This window comes from Rhinolophus hipposideros, assembly GCF_964194185.1.
Source record: "Rhinolophus hipposideros genome assembly, chromosome: X".
Taxonomy (NCBI): domain Eukaryota; kingdom Metazoa; phylum Chordata; class Mammalia; order Chiroptera; family Rhinolophidae; genus Rhinolophus; species Rhinolophus hipposideros.
Window position 1 is genome coordinate 17596062 of NC_138046.1, and position 21102 is coordinate 17617163.

The window sequence follows — 21102 nt, forward strand, 5'->3', positions numbered from 1 at the left end:
GTTTGTCTTGAATTGTAATCTCCCTGACAGGATCTGTATCTCATAGTGACATGCAGATAGATTCTGTATATTTAGAAAGTTAACTTAAAGACAAACTTGTTTGGAACTACCAGACTGACAGAAAATGTTAAGTATTGTCAAACTTGTGATATTCTTGAATATACAGAATAGGAATATTCCGTTGCATAATCACAGTACAGTTATCAAATTCAGTACATTCAACAATAATGCACTACTTTTGTATTATCTACCATTACTACTCAAATTTTGTTAATTGACTCAATAATATCATTTATATCATTCCCCTCCCCCGCATCCGGTCCAAGATCCAGTCTAGAGGGTCATGAGTGTATTGCATTAAGTCGTCATGTCTCTTTAGTTGCCTTTAATCTAGAACATTTCCAAATCTTTTATGACACAGACCGTTTCTGAAGAATACGCTCCTTTAAAATAAAGTGTTCTTCACACCATGTGAGATACAGATGATGTATTATAGAAATGTACACTTGAAACCTGTGTAATTTTACTAACCAGGTCACCCCAATACATTTAATAAATAAATAAATAAATAAATAAATAAATAAATAAATAAATAAGAGTAAACCCATAGTTTTTGTCCATTTCATGTGGGAAGATTAGTCTTGTATGGAAACGTGAGAATCTATAGACTAAACAACATTTTTTGTCATAAATCAATCAGTCAGTCTTCATTTTGAGGTTGGCTGACGTTTTCTTGTGACGACATTAATCTGTGTATGAGCACCTAGAACACTGCATAAGTGATGTGTCCTGAGGGTTATCACATCGGGAGGTGCCAGAAGTCCATGTTCCCATCATTATTGGTATAGATTTCGATCACTCAGTCAGGGTGCTATTGAATTTCTCTACTATGTAGTTAGTTACTTCACCCCCTCCCCTTATAACTAGTAGGAAGCATGTGGGGAGGAAACTTAAGGCCGTGCAAGTATCTTGCCCCTCATCAGAAGATCACACCATAGGTTTAATATTAATTGATGATTCTTGCTTCAACCAGTCTTTACTCTAATGGTTGTGAAATGCTGATTTTCCATCTTGTGTCCCCTCCACATGTACCAGTCTGCACAGACATGCTTACTGTAAGCAAGGGCCTTCTCTTGTCCCCATTTGTTTATTTATCTATTTATCTGGTTCATGGCTTCCTAGTTTTTCAGTGGTTTATAATTTATTACTGTCCTTAACTATTTCAAACTGGCTACTGTGTCCTTGTGACTTGTCGAAACATTATTTTTAACCAGTTTATTTACTTTATTCTTTACTTTCTAGCAGAAAGAGATGGTCCAAGCTCATCTTATTCCTACTCCGCCTCAGTCCTGGAACTAGCCATTTTCCTGAGAAGCTTTAGTTTTTTTTTTTCTGGGAAATGATATTAAAGACCGAGATCTGGGTATTAGGTGTACTCATTGCTACTAAAGGGTCTTTGTTTCTAGACCCATTTACCATAGAGCTAGTGAATATATATGCAAGTATATATACATACTTCCATACACATCCACATTTACTTCATCTCACATGTACACTGTAATATTTTATAAATCATCAGTACACACGATATCTAGGAAGTTAATGTTTAATAGATTATATCCATTTCTGTGAATAAAAATAACTGAAAATATTTTCCACGTGTGTAATTTTTCCATATTGATGTTCTTATTTAATAGTGTTTCCTACAAAACTTGGGAAAATGCTTAATGATTTATATGTTTTTAAGACTAATTTTTGTTCCTATTTTTAGCTTGTGAGTGATGTTGAACTTCTGTTAAACCAACAAGCAGAGCTGGCAGATGTCACAGGGAATATAGCGCAAGTAAAACAAAAAATAAAGAAGTTGGAAAACTTAGATGAAAATTCTCAGGTAAGATAACATTTCAGATGTTCATTATATTTATGAAGTACAATAGTTACATTTCGATGGTTTTCAGTAGTATAAACCCCCATATCTCAGTAATAATCTGTATAATTGGTTTAATAATACTGGTCTGTGTTCTGTTCTGTTCAATGTCACCCTGAGGTGACTGCATAAGTCATGTAGCTGTAACAGGAGGCCTCTGAGATAATGGTGTGAACAAGATCATAAATCATTTTGAAAAGCGAGTAAAAAATGTCTATCAAGAATGCTATTTGGAAAAAAAAAAAAAAGAATGCTATTTGGGGAGGGCCGGCCCGGTGGCTCAGGCAGTTGGAGCTCCGTGCTCCCGTGCTCTTAACGCCGAAGGCTGCCGGTTAGATTCCCACATGGGCCAGTGGGCTCTCAACCACAAGGTTGCCGGTTCGACTCCAGTAAGGGATGGTGGGCTCCGCTCCCTGCAACTAACAATGGTAACTGGACCTGGAGCTGAGCTGCGCCGTCCACAATTAAGATGGAAAGGACAACAACTTGACTTGGTAAAAGTCCTGGAAGTACACACTGTACTTGGAAGTGATGGAAACATACAAGAACATAATTCCTTAAATAGTCATCATCTGAACCAAATTCATAAAGAATTTCATTCATTCATTCATTCATTCATTCATATTTAGTTTTACTAGCTGTGTGACCTTGGGTAAATTGATTAGATTTTCTAAGCCTCACTGTTCTCATCTATCAATTGGGGATGAAATGACCTACTTTGTGGAGTAATTGTGAGGATTCATTTAGACGTTGTAGATAAAACACTTAGCACAGTGCTTGGGATGTATGGATGTACAGAGGGTGCCAAAAAAATGTATACACATTTTAAGAAAGGAAAAAACTGTATTAAAATTGTAACAATCAATATAAATCGATAACAAAACATGAATACAAGTCACATTTGACTTCTGCAATTACAAGAGGTGCTCAAAGTGGTTACCATCAGTGTCCAGACACTTCTGATTATGGCAAACTACTGCTTGAGCAACAGTGATCAAAGTGTCCACTTGTATATGTTTTTTTGGCACCCCCAGTATAATAAGTACTCAAAAGAGCCAGCTGCAGCCAGCCCGGTGGCTCAGATGATTGGAGCGCCGTGCTCCTAGTACCCAGGTCGCCGGTTCGATTCCCAACTGGGCCAGCGAGCTGCGCCCTCCGCAACTGGAATGAAGTCAATGAGCTGCAGCTCAGGTCCTGGGTGGCCAGATGGCTCAGTTGGTTGGAGCACAGGCTCTCAGCACAAGGTTGTCAGTTCGACTCCTCGACTCCCGCAAGGGGTGGTGGGCTCTGCCCCCTGCAACTAAGCTTGAACACGGCACCTTGAGCTGAGCTGCCGCTGAGCTCCTGGATGGCTCAGTTGGTTGGAGCACATCCTCTCAACCACAAGGTTGCCGGTTCGACTCCCGCAAGGGATGGGGGGCTGCGCTCCCTGCAACTAACAACGGCAACTGGGCCTGGAGCTGAGCTACACCCTCTACAAATAAGATTGAAAGGACAACAACTTGACTTGGAAAAGTCCTGGAATTACACACTGTTCCCCAATAAAATCCTGTTCCCCTTCCCCAATTAAAAAGCCAGCTACCATTTTTCTGCTGGTCTAAAAGTTTGAACACATGGCTTTATTTATTTTTTTAATTGAAGTTTATTGGGGTGACAGTTGTTAGTAAAGTTACATAGATTTCAGGTGTACAATTCTGTATTACATCATCTATAAATCCCATTGTGTGTTCATCACTCAGAGTCAGTTCTCCTTCCATCACCATATATTTGATCCCCCTTACCCTCATCTCCCTCCCCCCACCCCCCTTACCCTCTGGTAACCACTAAACTATTGTCTGTGTCTATGAGTTTTTGTTTTTCATTTGTCTTGTTCTTTTGGTGTTTTTGGTTTATACCACATATCAGTGAAATCATATGGTTCTCTGCTTTTTCTGTCTGACTTATTTCACTTAGCATTATAATCTCAAGATCCATCCATGTTGTCACAAATGGTCCTGTTTCATCTTTTCTTACCACCGAATAGTATTCCATTGTGTATATATACCACAACTTCTTTATCCATTCATCTATCGAAGGACATTTTGGTTGTTTCCATGTCTTGGCCACCATAAACAAAGCTGCAATGAACACTGGAGCACACGTGTCTTTATGGATAAATATTTTCAGATTTTTTGGGTAGATACCCAGGAGAGGGATTGCTGGGTCATATGGTAATTCTATTCGTAATTTTTTGAGGAACCTCCACACTGCCTTCCATAACGGCTGCACCAGTCTGCATTCCCACCAACAGTGTATGAGGGTTCCTTTTACTCCACAGACTCTCCAACACTTGTTACTATTTGTCTTGTTGATGATAGCCATTCTGACTGGGGTGAGGTGATATCTCATTGTGTTTTTTATTTAAATTTCTCTGATGATTAGTGATGTGGAGCATTTTTTCATATGTCTATTTGCCATTTGTATGGACACATGGCTTTAATACCTAACAAACTCTAGCTGCTCTCCTGTCTTGTATGTGAGAGCAAGGCCATGGTTTTTAAGGTGCATTCTTAGCAAACAGATTTATGAGTAAACCACAAGAACCTAAAAAAATTGAGAGGCAGCAGTTGGGGTGACCAGTTCTGGAATAATGCTTATAGATCTTTGTGATTGTGGGGTAATTGGTAAGTATCTAAGGTAGAAATAGAAGGCAGACTGGTTTGGAAATTAGGGGGCTTTGGATTTTTTGTTTTGTTTTTATTAATTTTTAGTTTTAATTGTGGTAAAAGATATATAACATAAAATTTACCATCATAACCATGTTTAAGTGTACAATTCAGTAGTGTTAAGTGCATTCACATTGTTGTGCAACACATCTCCAGGAGTTTTTCATCTTGCAGAACTGAAATTCTATTCCCATTAAACGACAACTCCCTATTTTATTTTATTTTTATGACTCCGTATTTTAACCCTGGTTTTCCCACTAGCGAGATAGGCTAGTTGCTTCTTCATTCTGGGCTTCAGGTTTCTTTATTGTACCTTGACAAACATTTCCTGAGCTCGTTCTGTGTTTCAGTCACTATACTGGAGGGGTCGGTAGTTGATAGAGTGGAGGCAAGGCTGCTAAGATCCCTTTTGACATGGAAACCTTGTGACGTTCCCTTCAGGTCTGTAAGTGGTCAGGTAGATGATGACTCTAACGAGATTTCCAGGGCTGAGTTATGTGAAATCCATTAGTCTTCTTTGGCTCGTGTGTAGCTCCTTTGATATATGCAGTTCTGTTCTAAATCTGTCCATACCAGGAGAAGCAAATCTCATCCCCATTCTGGACAGCTGGTTAGTTTTCTGTTTCTGTTACAGAAATGCGTGAGCTTCTGATGACATCAACTCCTATAACTAATTACTGGAACTAAGCTTTTTTGCAGCCTGCAGAAATAATGACATCAAATCATATTTTTGGCAATGTATCTCCCTTGCTCAACCAATTTGTGTCTTAATTACTTTCTTTTTTCCCTTGTATTTGAACAGAGATCATGCGGTTAATTGTTTTCCTTCTTTCTCAAAATCAGGATCTGTTAGCAAAGGCCCGTTTTGTGATTTTACACGGACACAGACTTGCAGCCAATCACCATTACGCACTTGACTTGATCTGTCAGAGGTGCAACGAGCTACGTTACCTTTCTGATATTTTAGTTAATGAGATCAAAGCCAAACGGATCCAGCTCAGCAGGACCTTCAAAATGCATAAACTCCTACAGCAGGTAGTGTCATGGGAAAATGAGATAAAAATTCTTCTTGGGTCCTTCTCAGACGTTAGAGGGTCAGGGTCTGGTATAGCTTTGAAATTAAATTTGTAAGGAGTCTGAGTTTGATCATGCATATTTAATCCACATTACCTCTGCAGAATTCATAGCAGGTCTAGTGTTGTAAGAATTTTGACCTCCGTTCTGATTATTGAGATCGTGGTTGTGATGGCTTCCTTTCTATTTTGGGTACATCTCTGAAGCCTCTACTCTGTTGATAGTTTGTAGTCAGAAGTTTTAAAAGCCCTGGGGATGTTTTGCTAAAGCCTGAAACTCCTACATGTCATAGTTACAGCAATAAAAAATTAAACAGTGACTGGAAAATACTCCTCCATGGCTTGTGGGTCTGTTCCCTTTCACGATTAAGCAGTGACGAGAAGGTCCGGTCTTGGCAGTGAAATGTAAAATAAGGATATCACTTATAGGCATCATATCTGAACATGAGCATTTTAATCCGCACATGTCCTTCTCTGGCAAGGAAACTTTTATCCTTCTCCTTGGCAATCTTTATGCATTTCTATTACACCTTATATTTGGCTAGGAGTTTCATATTTCAGTTACTGATTTGGGGAAAATAGCATGCAGCTCAAGTGTTAGTATTGAGAGGATGGTTAGCCTCCTGCTGCAGAATGAATTCCGTGTTGTGGAAGATGCAGCACTTGCCATCCTTGGCTGTGTGTCAGAAATACCTGTGGAGCTTATGGCCCTGAGCTACTGAATTTCTGGAGGGCACAACCCAGTTATCTTTATTTTTAATAGCTATGAAAGCAACTCTGATTGACAAAAGGCAGGCCTTATAAACATTGTCTTAAGGGACAAACGTATTTCTTCTTTATTCATAATGTCTCTGTGTGTGTGTGTGTGTGTGTGTGTGTGTGTGTGTGTGTGTGTTTGCTCACCAGGCTCTTCAGTGCTGTGATGAAGGAGAATGTCTTCTAGCTAATCAGGAAATAGATAAGTTTCAGTCTAAAGAAGATACTCAGAAAGCCCTCCAAGATATCGAACATTTTCTTGAAATGGCTCTGCCCTTTATAAATTATGACCCTGAAACCCTACAGTATGAATTTGATATAGTTTTATCTCCTGAACTCAAGGTAAGAAGTTTTTTTTCAAGTAAACAAATTTTTTAAAACTGTAATTACAGTACCGTTAATAAGAGTTCTACTGCTGCATAGCTAAGTTTGTAACAAATTGTAATTACACCGTTGTCTTAAGGATTAGGGGTAATATTAGTGCTACTGTTACGCTTCAAAAACTCCAAATGCTGCTTCCTACATAATGAAGAGTAATTTCCTTTTTGAGCTCTGACTCCATTATTTTTAAACTCTTTTAGCTTCCTTGGAGAAAGGCCCAAAGCTGTCCTAGGAGAATACTGGGCTCATGTTGTGAGCGGGACGCGACTATCAGAGTAGCCGTCTCACACACGTTTGTGTCTTTCCACAATGGCAGACTTTATTAGAATAAAGCCATGGATCTAGTCCTACTGCCTCGGTTTCCCACAGGTGTTAACCAAGGCTCCGGCCAGAGCACAGCCTCCAATAGTCGAGGGAGAGCGGTTTCACACAAGAGGGTCACACAGGTTTGGAAGCAATAGGGTTAGGCAGGCGAACAGAGTCTTAGGAAAGAAGGATGAGAGAGAGTCCGGTGTTCAGCCAGAGACCCTATGGCGCTGGGGTGCGGAGCGTCAGGCATCAGGCCGGGCTGGTGAGATGGTCAGGAGACCAGGCTTCAAAGGCTCCATCTGGGACCAGTGCAGGTGCGGCTGTGAGCTCGTCGGTTGAGGCCTGAGCCAGGAGCCCTCAGAGAGCTCTGATTTTATGCTGGAGACTGGGTGCGGTGCCCCCATCTGCAGTCTGATAAAGCTGTGCACGTGGTCACGCTCCACCCTGCGTCTGGAGTTACCTGGTTAGGGCGTTCCCTGGGTACACCTGTCACGTGATGCTCTGGCATGACGGTCCCTTTGTGACTGACATAGCTCTCAGAATTATCAGTCCATTTTGTGTTCATAATTAATGCTCTCACATAACTCTATGCTCCACAGCCCATGGCAAGAGCACCCTACCCCAAATATGTCCACAGAGGTCTCTGGACATATATCTGGCTTTTCTACTCAGTTTGAGAAGACAGTTTTAAAGAAAGGATTTGGTCTTCTTGGGCAAGGGAGAGCAGGCAGAGAGTAGCTGTTAGCAGAGTGGAAAACTATGTTAGTTCAGTACCACCCCGTGGGAAAAGTCACAAAGCACTCTCTCCATGTTGTAGATAAACGCATTTGTGATGTTGAAATGCCTAATTGACTCGAAGTTTGGAGCAGTGTCTAAATCCATGGTTAGCTGTAGATCTTAGGGGGTGCTCCAGAAAATCAGAAAGATGGCCGCAGCAATAACCAAGTCATTCTCTGGAAGCAACTAAGCTTAACTAACTGCCTCAGATCATCTAGGAGGGGCTGAAGGGGGTATTATCCATCTGTGGCTCTGAGGAGGTTTTACAACAGAACTAAAGAATGTCCTGCAGCTAAAACATAATAAACTGCTATGACAATGCTTACCTCGGTGGTTTTCTCATGCTAAACTTGCCTTCTTTTCCAGCTATTATCCCTTCCAGCCTGTGAAAGGATAAATCACTTTATGCAGTGACGTATTTCATGACAGATTGATACATTTCTTCTTTAAGTTGTTTTAATTGAGATCTGGTTTTATAACCATGTGAAGATAATACATTAATTGTTTTCCATTACTTTCCTAAATTTCTTCTAGTTATATTTTAAGCTCTACATTCAATTTTTGACTGAGTCTGAGAAATCTGATAGGATTTGTAAGGACCCCACTTCAGAAAATATTTCATAGAATTCTTATGCAACCTTTAGATTCAAATGCAGACTGTACAATTCAAGCTCGAACACATTCGAAGTATATTTGAGAACCAACAAGCCGGTGTCAGGAACCTGAAAAATAAGCATGTGAGGCCCATCCAGTTTGTGGTACCTGCTTCAGACAAAGCGATCAGACCTAGAGCACCATTTTTTTCCCCTAAACCTGGTAAAGTATCTACATTCACCTTTTCTATCTCTGCTTTTCCTGCTCTTGTTTAATTTGTTACTCTTGACATAAAGACTGAATGTTTTCTTCAGTCCTGATCCCTGGGAATTTTATTTCAGCATCTTTGGCCACGTTTAATTACGTTGCACAAGGCCGGAGTCATGTGATACTGTTGGGAAATGGTAACACAGTGTGACGTGGTATGGGACGGGGGATGCAAATCGGTACTGAGTAGTCCAGCCTTGCAGTGCGTGTGACTGTTTATTCCAACGTCAAACTCACGCTTTTGTTTCAGCCGGTGGAGGAAGGCATCTGAAACCGGTACACATGCATGCCTCCACGCACTCACGCATATTGGCTATTTATCCCGATAAACTATAACTTGGTTCTTAGAAGCTTCTAGTGAGTGAATGGCTTAGACAATAGAATGGATTGCCTTTGCTAACTAGGGGCAGGTAAATAGAATACTTTTGCTAGTAATTAAGTGTCACAGAGTCCATTTTCTTGTTTTCATCTTTGTAGACTCGTTTTAATCATGTAATGTCCATTCCCTTTCTACGTTCTTTAGGATAAAATAATTATCCTCACTGTGATATTGAACTACTCTGGAAATAAGATGACTCTATTGCTCCAAGGTTTCCCTTGAGCTGCCTCTGGGGCCTCTTAAGGGAGACAGATGTGTCCTTAAGTTAGTTGAATGGGTGACCAGGGGACGAAATTTGGTCTCTCTGATCTGAGAGAATCAGAGACTTCATTAATGTATGGGAACTACTTTGAAATTCCGAGGAAGATTGAGCCAGGCATAATGAGTAGAAAAATCCAGCCCTACCCCAGCGTGGATCAGATTAAAAAGAGGTGAGGAAAGCAGGTAACTAGGCCAAAATGATCAAAGTGATATAGTTAATAGTTATTAAATGTAAAAATATTCTTACAAATTAAACTGTGAATAATACCATAAATGAATACCGTAGACTAAGATGATATTGGGGAAAAGAGTAAAAAGAACAAGAAGCCAGTAAGGGCCTAAAAACCAACAGCTACGAGGATAAAAATAGAAACAGCTTGGCATTCCTAAGATCTCGGTTAAATTTCTGGCTTCATTTACTGGCTGTGTGACCTTGGGCAGTTCACTTAACCTCTTTTACCCTCTGTTTCCTTGTCTGTAAACTAGGAACATTAACACCTACTGAATTCAAAGGGTTCTTGTGAAGACAAGTGAAAAACACATTGCAGAGGGGCACCTGTTAGCTCAGTTGGTTAGAGCACAGTGCTAGTAACAACAGGGTTGCAGGTTTGATCCCCACATGGGCCACTGTGAGCTGTGCCCTCCACAACTAGATTGAAACAACTACTTGACTTGGAGCTGATGGGTCCTGGAAAAATACACTTAAATAAATTAAATTTTTTTATAAAACATTCTAGAATATAAATACTCAATAAGCTAGACTATCCTTCTGACTAAGGCTTCTGGGCTTTAAAGTCCTCCAAAAGCTTAGCTCCTCAAAAAGGGATCCAACACAAGAAAAACAATTGGCAATGTTAAAATAAATCAAGCTTTCTTTTATTTTAGAAACTCTTGTGTCATCCGCAATAAAATTATTTCTTGGGAGTAGCTTGGATTTGCTGTAATTTAAGGCTGCCTAACATATTCATCGTGGGTAGATCAGTGGTTGTATCCATTGTTCATCACAGTTTATAAATAATCAAAGCATTTACTGACGCTGGAAACATTGTTAATTTTACCTAATTGCTCTGTGAGTAATGGGGATTATAACAAACATTTCCAAATAATTCTTCAGGCTTTTCATTGCTAAGCCAAATATATAAAATTTGGTCAACTCAAAGCATAAGTGTTAATTTTCCGTAAAATAAGTCAAACTTTTTTTTCTTTGTTTTTGTTTATTTTTGTTAATTTGCATCGAATAGAAGCTGGTACCTAGCACACTGCCAGCTGGCACTGAGCAGGGTGTAAGAAATACTTGTTGCATTAACATTTAATACAGATGGAAGTCATGGAAGAACATTGTCTGTGAGGGGTGAAATGCGGTTTGAGCTCCTAAATCTGTAACTCTTGTGTAGATAAGTTTCTCATAATCTTCAGACCTGCGTTTATAATTTGCTTCCTCAAATTTCCTGTAGGCAGCTGAGACTCAGTATACCCCAAACTGATCTCATCTCTCCTGCGAACCTCCTCTTCCTGTGTTCCTCATCTCAGTGATTCCGGGCCCTCGGCTCCCCCTTCTCACTCATGCCCAACCTCTGATCAGTCACAAAATCCACTTCTTTCCATTCCCACTGCTGTCCCTCACTGCCACGCCCCTAATCCAAGCTAATATCATGTCTCCTTGACAACTGCAGCCGTCTCCCTGTCTCCCCACTTTCCCTTCTCAAATGCCTCTCGTTGTCTTGCCTTCTGGGCTGTACACATACTGTTGTTTCTCTGGAGTACTATTCCCTTCTGGAATACTCTCCCTTGGCTAGCTCCTACTCCTCCACCAGATTTCCCATCTCTAGGCTGTCTCCTTTAGGTAAGCTTTTCCTTCCTGCCTCTCCTCCCCTGCATCCAGTTTGGTTAGAAGTTCAAGCTATGTGATAACACGTCCCCCTTCATTTCTTCGCAGCTTTAGTGTAATTTCCTGCTTTATGTTGTTCTTGCTAGACTGTAAGCTCTGTAAGGGCAGGGACTGTGTGCAATTCATGTCTGTATTCCTAGTACCAAACATGGAGCTTAGCATGCAGTATAGCCACTCAATACTTTTAGGTACATATCTCTGTTGTTAAAAGAATGAGTTTGTCTACCTTGCTTTTCAGAAAAAGATGCAATCCTCATAAGTAGTTTTTTTTTTCATCTCAATGTATTTGCAGAGAATTAATTAGTGCCACTCATTAGGGAAGCTCCTTAAGTTACCTTCATAAATAAGTTTGGATCTCTGTATAGCAGGTGTCTTTAAAGTGGTGGACATAGGTATTTATTGAGAAATTGATTTTATACGGTAATTGCCATAGTCTAATTTATCTTTATATGTATGATTATATAAACGTACAATTTATATATAAAATATATTTTTAAATAAATAAAAATGAAGTATAAAATTTCGAGAACCTAGCAGCATAGCTTCTCCCTGAGAGTGCCTTGCAATGGCTCCTGCTGAGCAGGAGGAAAAGATAGAAAGTATGTCCCTTCCATGCAAAGGAGAGATCCACGCAGCCGGTGTGGGTGGCAGCCTTTTCATCATTAAGTTCCTGAGAATTAGGAACTTAAATGACCTACTCTTTGACTGGACTCTGCCCTGGGCTTTGTAGGAACATCTGGACACGTCGCTTAACAATATAGAGGCTCACCCTCTGTAAACACAAGAGAAGGATTAAACAGAAAGAAAAAAAGAAAGATTAAACAGGAAGAACAGAAAGATTTAAGCTTGGAATTTTAATGAAGTTGTTTTTTGTTTTGTTTTAGCATTTTAACATGCTTCAGAAATGTTTTATATAGTGGTTAGAAACACGCATTCTGACAGTAGAAGACTGGGATGTGAATACTACCTCTGATTCTTGGACAAGATACTAACCTTACTTATCTATAAAATGGGGATAGAAGCAGGACTTATCTCAGAGAGTTAATTTGAGGATTGAAAAAAAGAAAATGCGTATGTAGGACTTAGAACAGTGCCTGGTATGCAGGAAGTGCCAAATAAATGCTATAATTATTAGTTAAATTTAGATTTGTTTTCAAAACTCTTTTGACTCAGTTAATCAGTGAGCAACAATCTGACTCAATGCTTATGTGTCAGAATGAACACTAAATCTGCCAATAAATTATGAGTACTAACACCTACTTTCAGCTTACTCGGCAGTCAAGCACATGTTTCATGAATGAAAGGATGGGTAAATACGTAGGAAAATCTTAGTAAGAAGTTGAAACCATACAGCTAAGCTTAACCGTTCAACTGTTTTGCGTAGTGTGGTTTAAAAATGTATATAATCTATATAAATATAAAAACCTAATATATATATATATATATATATATATATATATATACCTAAAAATACTAATATAAACACATTGGAATATTACTCTATTTAATAAAGATGCATGTATTTTTATTAAAAGTGTTGGTTTTAATTCTGGTTTGAAATTCTTCTTTCATATTTCTCTCCCAGGGAAGAAGACTTGGAGACAAAATCAGAGCAACTTAAAAGTAAATATCATTAATTAATTCAAGGTTGGCTTTATTGCTGTAGTTGCAGAATCAGTATGGGGCCTTAAACCATATTTTAATTCACTCAGCCATTATTGTGCGTTTGAAAGCCTATTTAATTTAAAAGAAAAAGCTGCTGCCACATTGTGTCTAATTGCAGTACTGGCATCTACCCAGATGTGTGAGCAGTGTCTCAAGTCGGCTCAAGTTCAGAATAATTTCTGTAGAATATCTCATATAAGTTCCAGCTTCTTTGCCCCCACCCCACCTCAGAAAACCTACATAAGTGTTACACCTTTTTATAAAAGGAGATTTCTTTCGTAAGTGATTCCAGTCCTGCAAGTATGAAACATGGACAAAGGACAGGTTCTAATGGATCAGACTCTGGGCTCAAAAAGGCACCTATTTATATCTTGATAGATACACGATTCCTTCTCAGTTATCCATGATATTCTGGTATCTGCAGAGAGTAACCTCATCATAACTGCAACACCCTACGTTTTCTTTGTTCCTTTTTTTTTCAGTATTTTTTTTTATTTTTCAATTACAGTTGATATACAATATTATATTAGTTTCAGGTATACAACATAGTGATTAGACGTGTATGTGACTTACGAAGTGATCAGTGATCACCCCAATAAGTCTAGTTCCCATCTAACACCATACATAGTTATTACAATATTATTGACTATATTTCCTGTGCTGTACTTTATATCCCCGTAACTCTTTTGTAAGTACCAATTTGGACTTCTTAATCCTTTCCCCCCTTTACCCATCCTCCCAACCCCTCCCCCGGCCCCCTGATCTGGCAACCATCAAAAGGTTCTCTATCTATGAGCTTGTTTCTCTTTTGTTTGTTCTTTTATCCTGTTCTGTAGATTCCACATGTGAGATCATATGGCATTTGTCTTTCTCTGACTTACTGCACTCAGCCCAGTACCTTCCAGGTCCATCCATATTGTTGCAGATGGCAAGATTTCATTCTTTTTTATGACTGAGTAATATTCCAGTGTGTGTGTGTGTGTGTGTGTGTGTGTGTGTGTGTGTGTGTGTGTGTGTGTCTGTGTGTGTGTCTGTGTGTGTGTATGTATCACTTACTCTTTCTCCATTCATCCATTCAGGGACACCCAAGCTTCCGCCACATCTTGGCCACTGTAAACAATGCTGCAAGGAACATATGGATGCACGTGTCCCCTAGAAGTGGTGTTTTGGGTTTCTTTGGATAAATACCCAGAAGTGGGATTACTGGGTCCTTCTTTGTCACTTGTTATAGACTATTTTGAAGTCTGTTTTGTCTGGTATAAGTATTGCTACCCCAGCTTTTTTTGTTTGTTTGTTTGTTTCCACTTTCATGAGATATCTTTTTCCCATTCCTTTACTTTTAGTCTGTGTGTGTGTTTTGATCTGGAGTGAGTCTCTTGTAGGCAGCAGATGTAAGGGTCTTGTTTTCTTATCCATTCAGCCACCCTGTGTCTTTTGATTGGAGCATTTAATCCATCTACATGCTCTCTGTGTGTTTTTGATGGTAAATAAGGACAATAACATACTTCCAAAAGGCAGTTTTTCGTAATTATACAGATTGTAGGGTTAGACTAGACTGCCTGGCTTTCAATCCCAGTTCCATCACTTGCTGGCTGTATAATCTTGGGTAAGTTCTCTGGAACTCAGTTTCCTTATCTATAAAATGGGGATAATAATAGAACACCCTCATCATGAAGTTAGCGTAAAGATAAATTAATCTAATATTTGTGAAGAACTTTGAATAATGTGTGGCAGATGGTACTGTTCTAAATGTTTCATACAGTCGTTAGCAGGCTAGTACTGAATGGCCTGTACTCACATGGCTTGCCTGGTTATCATGTTGTACAGCCATAACTGGTTTCTAGAAGGAAACAGGCTGAATGCCGAATTTCATAGTCTTACATGTCTTTCAGTTCTAGTTTCAACTCATGACTACCTTAACATTTCACTGTGTATATTTATTCATTTGCATATCTCCAGGAAAAAACAATAGGCAGTTGTGACTGTACATTTTCTTGGTGAAATCTATAGCTAGTGAACCCAGTTCCAAAATGCACATATTCTTCCAATGCAAGTTAATTTGCCTGGTCCTTAGGTATTTAAAAGCATAAATTTATGTTTCAAAACTTTCCAAATTTGTATTTTAGAAATCCCTTAGGAGTAAATGGTGCATACCTGTCTGTCTTAATTTCAGTATTAAAATGAGGATAACAGTTGGTACATTGAACAGACATAAATCAAACACTCTCAAAGAGGGAGCATGATAATGGTGGCGGACCATACGCTTGACCCTGTTTCATCACTAGATATGCGACCTTGGCCCTGTTGCTAAACCTCTCTGACCCTCAGTGTTCCCATCTGTAAAATGGGGATAAGTATGCCATAACTTGCAGAATTGCTGTGTAGATTTGATATAATGTGTGTTAAGCACCTAGGCCTGTGCCTGCACAATATATAGAAGATAATCAATAATGTTCGTTCCTTTTCACGTGTATTTGTAATAAGTAGGTCATATTCTGTGGAAATGCTTTTTAGCTGATCGATTCTGTATTTCATTTTGGGTGCCGTGCTTCATTTTGTTACAAAGTAATGCTATATGTCCTTGGAGTTCAGGCTTTTTGCTCAGCTCAGCTGTCCAGTACAGCCAGATCCCTGGAATGTACTTCCTATGCTTCTGAAGTGCAAATAACCTCACTGTGTGACAAATCTCATGCAGTTGACTCGGTAAGGCAGCCCAAGTCCCATAGAGTCTGTAAAATAAGTCAGCAGTTTAGGACCAGGAGGTCACTCGTAGCAACAACTGACTGACAGGTGGCAGAGAGCAGACAGGTTACAGCCATTTCAAGAAACTGTAGACAGTTCTGCACATTTTATTAGCCCTGGAGTTTATCATTAGGTTTTTATCATATCATTCATGTTCACGTTCGATGCCACTGAGTCATTAGGGAAAGGGTCAGTGATATTCTGTATCCGTGGTTAAAGAATTCAATGATTCATGTAATATTTCCCAGAAAGGTTTCTATCAAAACTCATTAAGGTTAAAAAGCCATTATGGTCCTTCATTTATAAACTTTAGTTATGTGGACGATCAACTTTTTATGAATTAACATCATTTCTCCCAAGTGCCCAATAAATGAAACATTACTATATAAAATAAATTCTAACTGTATGTTAAGTCCGTTCTCTTAGGCAACTCAAATCATTTTTTACTAGTACATACCACAGTTATTTCTGAAAAAATAATCATCATAGTGTTATTTTTCAATTTATCTGAACAGTTAGGACCTAGAGAAAACTTAATTTGAGCGAAATTTCCTTGAAGAAGATCTGTACCTACACATATGCTCATTTAACTTATATTTTCATCATTTCAGATTGAAGTGGTGCATGATTGTCGGGAGAAGAACAGCTCTGGTCAATCCTCCAGTTTGAACAATGACAATAGCTTGGATATTTTAAAGAAGTATCTTTTATTTATTAACACACACTCATATACACATCTACCTGTAGGAGTCATTGATTCAGTGTTCAGGACCAACACGCTTGGCATTTTGAGTTCACACAATGGGGTGCTACTGGGTGTGATGAAAAGAGCACTACAAGAGGTTTCAGAAGTGGGGTTTAGGCCTGCCCAACTTGTGCTCTGTTTATATGACGTGAAGTTAACTAGACCTCTGCAGAATCTTAGTCTCCTCTTTTGTAAAAGAGGGCAGAGTGAATAGGACAGGGTTCCCAAAGCTAGAAAGGATTATGTAGACATACATTATTATTTATAGATATTAATAATCATTGTTTTCTTCACTTTTATATTATGTTAATATTCCAAACATAAGAATACTCACCCTTTAAATTTTATATCACAGAGGTGTAAGTAGCCAGTATTTTAGAGCAAGATGTATGTAGACATATATACCGGGGGTGCCAAAAAAATGTATACAAGTGGACACTTTGGTCAACGTTGCTCAAGCAGTAGTTTGCCATAATCAGAAGTGTCTGGATGCTGATGGTAAGCACTTTGAGGACCTCTTGTCATTGCAGAAGTCAAACATGACTTGTATTCATCTTTTGTTATCAGTATGTATTGAGTATTACATTTTTAATAGTTTTCCTTTCTTAAAATGTATACATTTTTTGGCACCTTCTGTATGTATAATATATGTATGTATATGTATGTATAATACATATATATATATATATATATTCAAATATTGTTAAATGTTAATGCTTTAAAGGTTAAAAATAAAAGTGGGGCCAAAGGTAGAAGTTAAATTAAAAGGGTTACTTATACTGGAGAGTTAGGAAATGAATTTTAAATATGATGTCAGTTGGAAATCACATCAGAAGGAAAATGTATTTTATTTTAAAGAGACAGTAAGCAAAATTACTACAGAAACTTAAGTATGATGTGTACTTGGGAAAACCAGCTTAATAAATCCACTTCATGTCTTGGAAAATTTCAGAACACTACTGGGACAAGGGAAAAAACTGTGCCAAAAATGCGGGTATTTCTTTTTGAGAGAGCGGTAGAAGGAGGGAATTATAGCTCAGAAACTGTGCTGTCCCCCAAAATTATTTCCCAGGTGTTAGGAATAGAGTTTGTGAGTTTTTAGTAAATTGACTCTTAAGCTTAGTGAGGTAGAAGTAAAGAATTTTTTCATTTAAAAATGACACTTGAGGCCTGCTCCCCTTTCTTTTAAATGTATTTTAGAGGTTTATGGATGGGACGTTTTTCTATTTTGATGATAAAACTAAAACCATTGGTAGTTCCTGTGCATTAACAATGTTTACCTTAGAGAGTTTATAATGATGATAATTGAAACGTTGCAATACAGTTCTAAAGCAGTAAAATAACTGTTAAATATGGTCTTTTCATTTTAGCCATGTCCTAAATGAGCTGATACAGACGGAGAAGGTGTATGTTCGCGAGCTGTTCACTGTTTTGTTGGTAAGGGACTCAAATTGTATTTTGCCATCTTTTCCCGAATGCCCCCCTGCTACGTTTATTAGGAAGTGTTTAGGGCAGTCTGCTCTTTCTCTCTTCTTCCTGGATTGTCACAGGGCAGCAGTGGCTATTTCTCCGATAGTCAGAGGTTGCCTGTCTGTCAGATGTGTGTGTTCAGGTTCTCTCTCCGGAGTGAGAATTAATGGATTCAGAATGTATCACAGAAAATAAGCTGTTCTCTTCGGGATACAACAGATTGTTCTAACTATTCGCAGGGTACTGTTTAGAGGCTGTGATGTAAAGAATTAAAAAGGGGAGAAAAACGATCATTTCATACAAATGTTGTAATATGACTTTGGTCTGAAAAAACCTAAACACTTATTGCTAGCTTAAGTAGAAGTTAATGACTTCTAATTGTTAATACAATTTTTTGTACTTAGTTTCTGTTTTGTTTCCTACATTATAAGTTACCTGAAGGCCAAAGAGCTGTCACTTTGTTTTACCCATTGAGTGGAAATCTTTCACTTCCTTGTCCTACTTTCTGAAAAGAAATAATAATGATAATGGTGAACTAGAAGGTTTGAATGTTAAAATTACAGACAGCTTCACCCAATAACCCCCTATATATTTTGCTGTACCTATGCCTTTGGTAGCCCAATCAAATGTTAATGTGTATATTTTTTAAATGAATAAATGCATTTATTTTGGGTAGGGCTATAGAGCGGAGATGGATAATCCAGAAATGTTTGATCTTATGCCGCCTCTCCTGAGAAATAAAAAGGACGTACTCTTTGGAAATATGGCAGAAATATATGAATTCCATAACAAGTATGTAATTGTTAAATTGAATTTTTTTCATGATATTGTGTAAAGGGTTATTGACCAATTTATTATATTTCACATAAAAATATGTAATGTTTTTTTTTCTCTGAAATTTTCATAGCCTTTTCATGAACAGTCTGGAAAACTGCATTGACTGTCCAGAAAGAGTGGGACCTTGTTTCCTGGAAAGGGTTAGTTCAATTATTATTTAAAAATATGTAAATATGGACCACCAAAATAGCCACTCATTGTATAAGGACAGATTTAGAGACAAGGTAGGTATTGTTTTTTATGTCTTTATGTTCTTGGAGGAGACACATCACTTCAAGTATTTAATGCTAAACCAGGTTTTGTTGCAGAAACTGGTGCGAGCCTGCAAACGGCCATTGTGTTCTGTGCTATCAAATGCATCAATGGCTCAGCTTGCAACCACTGACCCCTGGGTGATCCCAGGAGTCCAAGGACCATCCTTGCTATGAAGATGTGAGAGTTGGGATCATCTTAGCACAACCATTCTTGGCTTGGTTAATTGTTAGCCTAGGTGATGCCTGGTATTCCCCTTTAATACATGTAAGTCTTAGAATCAAATGTAGTCTGGCTTTCAGACCCAAGGCATCTATCACAAGAACTCTGCAAAATGGAGAGGTGTCGATTTTTTTTATTCTCCGAGATCATTCCGGGAGGCTCGTTTCTCCATGTCCCAAGAGTGTACTTAGTACAGTCGATTTTGCAGGCTTTGTAATCATGCTCTCCTCCATTACAGTTTCCTTTCAGAACGTTCTCTCCTTATCTAGTTCCTCCTGTTCCTGAAATATCAGTTCTGCCTTGATTTGAGAGTCAGTTTGATAGAGGTGTTTATAGAAAGCTTCCTAATAGATATCTTATCTCAGCAAGTATTCATGGAGGGAGAAACTATGGTTAAGAAAGACTTGTGTGTTATTACCTTTCTCAACATACCCTAACTTGAAACACATTTAAACTACGTCCAAATTCTTCCCTAACCAATAGCAATCTCTCTTTCCTTTGGACTCTCGTAGGACTTAATGACTGATACTCATTGGGGATTTTACATTTTCTATGCATCTTTACATACATTCATAAATTCTTTCTCCAACTCAATGGAAAACTCTGTGAGGCAGGGTCCATATCCTATATATCTTTGTACCTCTCGTAAGATTAGCAGAGTTCCTGGCAACCAGTAGTGGTTTAATAAATGCCTTTTGATATGCTCATTCATTTGACAGCCATCTACTGAGAACCTACTGTACACCAAGCACTGTGCTAGGCAATGCGAATACCAAGCCCAAGACTATTCATGGAGAAAAACAGGGAATCCTATGTGTACAGTGTGAGTTGTGCTATGTGAGAGATATACAAAGGGTCCTGTAGGATCCCAGAGGTGCATCTTACATAGACTAGAGGTATAAATGATGGCTTTCTAGAAGACATGACTAATGAGATGAATGTAAAAGAGTGAACAGGAGGCAGTCCATTAGCTAAGGGTCAAATAAATATTCCTGGGAGAGAGAAGAGCATGAGCAGATGTCTAGTGCGGTATGGTACGATGGTGATGTCCCAGTGATCAACTAAGGACCTTGGAAGTTAGCTACGAGGTCACTCACCAGGGAACCAAGTGACTAACAGCATAGCAACAGCAGAATTCTTGGTACCCTGTTAACTCATAGTTATGAAAAAAATGAGTCTGCTTTGATAGTACATTCAGAGAAGGCTTTTTTCTCCCTCTAACTCTTGAACTTGGTAAGTGGAAGTTATTCAGTTACTTGGGTAATTATGTGTCCCTCTACCGAGACTAAGGAGCATGCTGTACTTGGTTGGACTACAGAGAGGGCTCCTGACCAGCTGCCAGTGTGGCAGCCCGTTTAGGCCCCATTCCTTGCAATGGTTAGCCTTTCTTGATCAGAAAAGCACATGTTCACAAATTGGTAATACCTTTGAATTTGCTTTTTATCACAGAAAGATGATTTTCAGATATATGCAAAATATTGTCTGAATAAGCCCAGATCAGAGGCAATTTGGAGGAAGTATTCAGAGTGCGCCTTTTTCCAGGTATAGTAATTATTCAGGTTTTGGATCTACTCTTTCTGGAAGATACTGGGACACTTTTTATTTATAAATTCATTTTCTACTTTAAGTAAATTTTATATATATATATATATATAAAAGAGCAATTATATATAGAAAGAGCAATATATGTATATATATATACATATATATGTATATGTATAAATATATATATATATATATATATATATATATATATATATATATATATATATATATGTATATATTAAAGAGCAATTCAACTCTCCCCAAAACACATGCACACACGCTGCTTGGAGAGACAACCACATTCAGC

At 38.5% G+C, this 21102-nt stretch overlaps 1 protein-coding gene across 7 annotated transcripts in view; it reads left to right on the top strand.

Annotated features, from left to right (window-relative positions):
- Positions 1-21102, top strand: part of MCF2 (MCF.2 cell line derived transforming sequence) — a 109550-nt gene that overhangs the window by 61304 nt on the left and 27144 nt on the right. For all 7 annotated transcript variants that reach the window (XR_013992907.1, XM_081041900.1, XM_081041895.1 and 4 more), the window contains 10 exons: positions 1772-1891; positions 5476-5667; positions 6612-6803; positions 8573-8744; positions 12903-12940; positions 16336-16424; positions 17840-17906; positions 18616-18731; positions 18847-18916; positions 20700-20792. Coding sequence is in view for 6 of the 7 variants with exons in the window: in XM_081041900.1 (XP_080898026.1) it covers positions 1772-1891; positions 5476-5667; positions 6612-6803; positions 8573-8744; positions 12903-12940; positions 16336-16424; positions 17840-17906; positions 18616-18731; positions 18847-18916; positions 20700-20792 (1149 nt within the window). In the remaining variant the exon portion in view is untranslated. The remainder of the gene's footprint in view (positions 1-1771; positions 1892-5475; positions 5668-6611; positions 6804-8572; positions 8745-12902; positions 12941-16335; positions 16425-17839; positions 17907-18615; positions 18732-18846; positions 18917-20699; positions 20793-21102) is intronic.